This window comes from Esox lucius, chromosome 10 (genome assembly GCF_011004845.1).
Source record: "Esox lucius isolate fEsoLuc1 chromosome 10, fEsoLuc1.pri, whole genome shotgun sequence".
Lineage (NCBI taxonomy): Eukaryota > Metazoa > Chordata > Actinopteri > Esociformes > Esocidae > Esox > Esox lucius.
The window spans coordinates 4,914,278-4,920,414 of NC_047578.1; the positions used below are offsets into that span (position 1 = coordinate 4,914,278).

Sequence of the window (6,137 nt, forward strand, 5' to 3'; positions counted from 1 at the left end):
TTCTACTGTCTATCTATAGGCAACTGTAAACACAGATTGCAGGGGCATGAATTAGATACAAAAAACCATACACATCAAAAACACTCTTAGAAAACGCACGTTCGTTATCAGAACATTCCAAAACATTTGTCTTAAGAAGTAAACATCTGATAGCAGATTCATGAGACCAGTTGCCCGTCAGGGATACCAGTGTGGAGCTGAACTGTGAGTACTATTGGCCGAAACGGAAACACAGCGATGTCTTGTCGAGTTAACTGCTAAATATCTGGCCTTCTGAAAGGAGAGCACAAGGGCATGTGCTGGACAAAATCCACCCCCGATGATAAAACTGGTGAGGGATGGAGGGAGGAGGGATGGAGGGAGATTGGGCATAGAAATGGAGAAAAGAGAAGGGAGAGTCAGCAGTGTTAAAATTCTTGGTGTCACAGCAATAGTTGACATTGTAGATCTAGTACGTCACAATGATTCATTAATTCAGTGTGGGATGAAATATGGCGCGTGTTCTTATGTCATTTTCAGACTCTCAAAGATCACACTATCCAGTCAGTGTCTTTGACAAACAGACTGATGAGCACAATTAAATTCATCATGAAAAAAGATATCTACTAGACTTCCCTTATGTGATTTTCATAGGAACCAATAATCCCAAAAATTTATTGACTAGGGAATATTGTTCATTCCTGATATATAATTACCATGCACATCTCATTGAACTGGGCCTATATTAGTCTAGTAAATAGGTACATTTATTTACATATATTTCATGTTTTGTATTAAATCATATTGGCAGCATGATCATTAAATGCGTTAGTACACAGACATAAGTGGCCTAGACCATGTTTTTAGAATTCACAGGCACTATGGCCTACTATATTATTATAGGATGGAGAGTCCATGCAAAACATTGGTGAATTCAAGTGTTTTGTTCTGATAAGATGAAAAAAACAAGCACATTTTATTAATAGGGAAATAGAGATGTAGAGAGACAGGTATGTAGAGATTGGCGTATGTAGAGAGACATGTATGTAGAGATTGGGGTATGTAGAGAGAGAGGTATGTAGAGAGACATGTATGTAGAGATTGGGGTATGTAGAGAGAGAGGTATGTAGAGAGACATGTATGTAGAGATTGGGGTATGTAGAGATTGGGGTATGTAGAGAGACACGTATGTAGAGGGAGAGGTATGTAGAGAGAGGTATGTAGAGGGTGATAGAGAGACAGGTATGTAGAGGGAGATAGAGGTTAGACCATTTCTACAGACGCTGATACCCTCCTACCACAGGCCTTTGCCAAATGCGGCATAAGTTTGTGCAAAAAAAAGATATGCCAATACCTCAAGAAAACATTGATCAAATGTTCTCTTTCTTTTACAAACTGCCCTCCCAAAAAATAAGAGTTCCAAATAACACATCAAATAAATGGCGTTACTATAAACAAAATTATATTGGGATTTAAAGCCGGGTGTTTCTGTAAAAGCACTTTGTGACAACTGCTTTTGTAAAAAGGGCTTTATAAATACATTTGATTGATTTGGGGATTATTGGGAAATGATTTTCGGACACTGCACATCCAGACATTACCTGTGGTCAATAATAAGGTGTCGAGGCTCAGAGCACAGCACCAGAATGGGTGGCTGCTGCCCCCTAGGGGTGGAGCGGGGGAGGTGGCGGCGTGTGTTGTATAACAACAAACCACCATGCCCCCTAGGGGTGGAACGGGGAAGTGGCGATGTGTTGTATAACAACAAACCACCATGCAGTGTCCACGAACAGCATCACATCCTTTTTCTCCTGCATCTCTAAGGGTCGCCTTTACCAGAACATCACTTCAGCTGAGTCAGTGAGTGAATCAGTAGAAGACTCCCTCGGGTTCCAGTAGCAGGTACCTCCGGATTCGGGGGGGCAGGGGGAGGGACCTGACCCCGGTCTGGCAGCGCTGGTCCAGTGCCCTCCGGACCGCCCCGCGGGTCAGGTGCATTAGAGAGCGAGGCGAGTCGGAGCAAACGGCATACATGGACTCGTAGAAGTCCTCATGACGCTGGAGAAACACAACGGAAACGCTGTGTGTTGCTGTGGCCTTAAAACAACACGTAGCAACCTGGCCCGATGGTTCAGATGTTCTGACCTAAGCGCCATCGGGTTGGGTTGACGACAGCCGCTGAAATCGGGTTAGATTGCAGCCATATGGCGGACACACATTCATTATTGTCAGTGCAATTTTCACTTGGGAAAGAGGATATCATCTTTAAATGTTTTTATTTAATTTGTCTCACACTGGCTCAATACATGTACCTGAAGTCAGCAACAGTATTTTTATGCAGCTGATTGGAAAGTATTGAAGGAAATTGGAATAACACTTTTTAACTGAATATTACGGTTTTATAATACCACCCAACAGAATTACTTTAACTGTATATTTAGTGGGTTACCTTGTAGGAAGATTCAGGGATGGATCGTCTCCACTTGTCTGTGGGTTTGATGCGATCGTATGAGTTCATCATGACCTCCACTGCTTTGGGAAACTCATGGCAAGCCTGCAACACCTACAGAGTTTGAAAAATAAGCGATGTACTAACGCGAGTAAACAGCTTGAAATTTAATCCAATAAAAAACGTAACCGAATCATTTTGTGCGCCACCAGCTCTCGAAGGGTGTTCAGTGGTCCCTGAAAGCTGACAGGATGGGTGGTCAGCCCGTCCGCCGTCTGGTATAACAAGTTGCGGGTATCTCCGCTGATCCCCAAAGTTTTGTCCTACCTTGTGAAACTGCTGTGGGTAGATCCGCGGAGCTCCGAAGTTGAGCAGCAGCTGGAAGCAGAGCTCCGGGATGGCCATGGGCCTGACGTCAATGACCTTGAGGACGTACTGGATTGGGGTACAGCCGTTCATGTCCATGCCCTTCGGGTCAGCCCCGGCCTCCATCAGCATCCGCATCAGCACGTGGTCACCGTTCCACGAGGCCTTGTGCAGCGCCGTCTTGAAGTCCACTTCGTACAGATTGGGGTCTGGAAACAGGAAAGGGTGACCCGTCGTCTCGAAATAATTTGCACTCCTTCGTATTGAGATTGATCTAGTGCAGCCCCAGAGCCCAACCAACACATCTACAGTGGGTATAGAAACAGGGTATACTATTTTGGTACTATTTTCAGACCCCCCCGAACTTAGTGTGATAGTGTGGGTTACTGTGGGTAAATAAACCCCGGGAAAAGTTTTCATTTCAGGCTGTAATAAGGCAAGAAATGGTGAAAATGTTTACTTTCTATTCCCACTGTATGTCATCTGATGTACTTCACCTGCGCCATGGTCCAGCAGAATCCTGCAGACCAGGTGGTGGTCCTCGCTGTAGGTCTGTTCACGGACGTCCATGGCCCAGAAGGCCGCTGTGATCAGGGGCGTCTCATTTAGGGAGTTCAGCGCATCCACCCGGGCCCCATGGGAGATGTAGAGCGCCACCAGCTCAGGGATCCCAAGACGGGCCGCCGTGTGCAAAGGAGTGTTCTCGTCCTTGTTCTGGCTAGGCTTGTTAACATCGGCCCCTGGAGGGATGGAGCGTGAACAGCAGGCCAACTAAATCACATAATTTTTTCCCTAGCCAAAAGACACAGTAGCCTCAGCTAGCGCCGGACATTCACGTGTTTTTGCATGTATTGCCCGTCTCACCGTTGAGGATGAGCTGCTTGGCACACTGCACAGAGTCCTTGCCGATGCAGTAATGCAGTGGCGTATGTCCACTCAGGGACAGGCTGTTGACCCTTGCCCCGTAGCCCAGCAACAGGGCCACGCAGTCGGCGTTGGCGACCGTGCAGGCCACGTGAAGCGGGGTCTTGCCGTTGGGCTTGCTGTTGACCGCCGCGCCCTTCTGCAGTAACACCAGGGCGGTCTCCAGGGAGTTGTACAGGACACACACGTGTAGGGCCATCGCCCACGAGCACTCCAGCTTATGATCCGGCAACCAGTAACCTGAATTGGTGAAAAGGTGATATGCAGAATGTTTTTATGGTAGTAGGGGTGTGTATCAATCTGGATAAAGGCTGTGAAGCTGATAAACACTCATTAATCCACACAGCGTCTTAGTGTTTCCTGTTACGCTGCTAGCAGGGGTGTATCCTTACCGTGAAACCAAATTAACCTGGACTTACATGGCACATTGCTTACAATGAAATACATTGATTTACAAAGAAAAGAAAATGGGAAAAACTATTTCTATGTGAATATTGAATACAAATATGACATGAATAACAAATATTCATTTTAATAATAAAAAAAAAGGTAAAACAACCATAAATGTAATGGTTAAACAATAAAGGTGAAACAACCAAAGGGATAAAGAGATGTAGCAAAGAAGATTTGTGGTAGAAATTACAGGACGAAGTCAGACAACTTTCCTTCGCCTTTACCCTACTGTATTACAGCACTACTCATCAGGTAGTCTTAATAAGTTAATGCTGTTATCTACTGTTGGCTTATTCAGTCTGAGCAGGGTTCACCTTTAAATTACTCAGTATATTCTATATAAATCAACACAAACTAGTTGCACATGCTACCTCACACCTCCAGTTTGTTCGATTGCATAGTCAGAATTGACATTTGTCCTGCATTTGCCTTCATTGCCATTTGTCCGGCATCTGCTTCAGTATATTAACATACGCTTTACTTATAACGTGTACACTTCCTGCCCTCTTCTATTTGCACTTTGATGCTACCTGCATTACTTTGTACTGTACCCGTACTGTTCAATGACAGTAAAGTTGAATCTGATCTAGGTCACAAAGCCAAACAGACCATTCATCAGCCCTCACACAAGCAGTGTTTCCCTTAACCATGCTGGAACGGGACCACAATCACGTCTCTTACTTCACCCGTTGGCCTACGGCCCTACCTTGCTTGTACGATGCCAGCACCATGCGCTTGTCCTCCACCTCTAGCACTGAGTCGATGTCCAGGTGGGTGGTGTGTAGTATCTCCAAGGCCTCTGCTATGTCGTTGGCCCGCAGGGCCTCCAGGAAACGGGCCTTATTTCGCCAAATAGCCCGCTGCCTGGGGGTCAGCAGGTCACCCGTGGCCTGGTGTTGCTCCTCCTCCCCTGGTGTTAGCGCTTCCTTCGCCGACGAGGCGCCTCCTGATAACATCATGAAAGGCCAGACGGTTGTGGGGTTTTGCACGGTTCCCAGACGTGCACGCCCTCGCTGGCTGAATCGAGGGGTAACAGCAACACAGCACAGTGGGTGGAAAGGGGGAGGGGGGGAATGCTTCAGGGAAAGAGGGAGGAGAGCGGGAGTGAAAACCAATCCCTCCTGTGTGGTGTTATTAGGGTGGTTATAAATAGACAAGCTGACAGTGGGAATGTGTCCGCTCTCCTCAAGGAACCCTTTTAATGTAGTGACATCTATGGGGAACAGTTCCAACTGGGACACAAGCAACTGTTCCCTGGATTCCCTATATGGGAACAGAGCCCAGGGTATGATGGGAGATGTAGGCCCATGTGGACAGAGGAGGCTGTAGGCCAGCTTCTCTTCTGAAGTAGTCCTGAGGGCTGTGGGTCTGTGTTGACATTATCCCAGACAAATACTAATTCAACTCATGTTACAAGGATGAATAATGGCAAAATACCTTAAAAACAGGTTTTGTTAGAAACTCAACCGAAGCGTTAACTGGTAGATGCTCTGTGGTGTACCATATACCAAACAGCACCGTGAACACTATACAGTGAACAACATTTTACCAAAGCCCTCGTTAAAAGTAACACACTATATGGGAAACAGTGTGCCATTTGGGAAGTACTAGGAGCACATCTTCTAGCTAGTGTCTCGTTGTTTTGTATGGAGATATATCCAGAATGCAGTCTCTGTGGGCACCAAGGTGTCACTGGTCCCTTGTACAACTACAACAACAAATTGCCTCTTTCGACGAGTGTAGGAGCACCAGAGCACTTTTATTTAAAAAAAAAAAATTGTTTACACACATACAGAGGAAACCTCTTTAACATGCTTCTTCAGTCTTTTCACACAAGTTTCATTATGAGTCCGATGACAGAAGGCAGCTGCATGAGGAACTTGACGGATAAAAAGGAAAGGAAAACAATGGAACAACTGTGACTTTGTTACATTTTATTCAGTGACAGATAGCTGCCCTTTCAACT

At 45.8% G+C, this 6,137-nt stretch overlaps 1 protein-coding gene across 2 annotated transcripts; it reads right to left on the minus strand.

Annotated features, from left to right (window-relative positions):
- Nucleotides 1-1,171: 1,171 nt before the first annotated feature.
- On the minus strand, nt 1,172-5,196 carry asb4 (ankyrin repeat and SOCS box containing 4). 2 transcript variants are annotated; one of them, XM_010891493.3, is made up of 6 exons: nt 4,878-5,196; nt 3,659-3,958; nt 3,292-3,534; nt 2,756-3,003; nt 2,429-2,542; nt 1,172-2,037 (listed from the first exon to the last, which is right to left on the minus strand). In XM_010891493.3, exons 1-6 carry the CDS (start codon nt 5,128-5,130, stop codon nt 1,849-1,851), a joined length of 1,347 nt encoding a protein of 448 aa, XP_010889795.2. In that variant the 5' UTR covers nt 5,131-5,196; the 3' UTR covers nt 1,172-1,848. The 2 variants fall into 2 exon arrangements, with proteins under 2 accessions (XP_010889795.2, XP_019905711.2); XM_020050152.2 differs by lacking the exon at nt 1,172-2,037 and adding an exon at nt 2,045-2,157.
- Between the last annotated feature and the right edge of the window lie 941 nt (nt 5,197-6,137).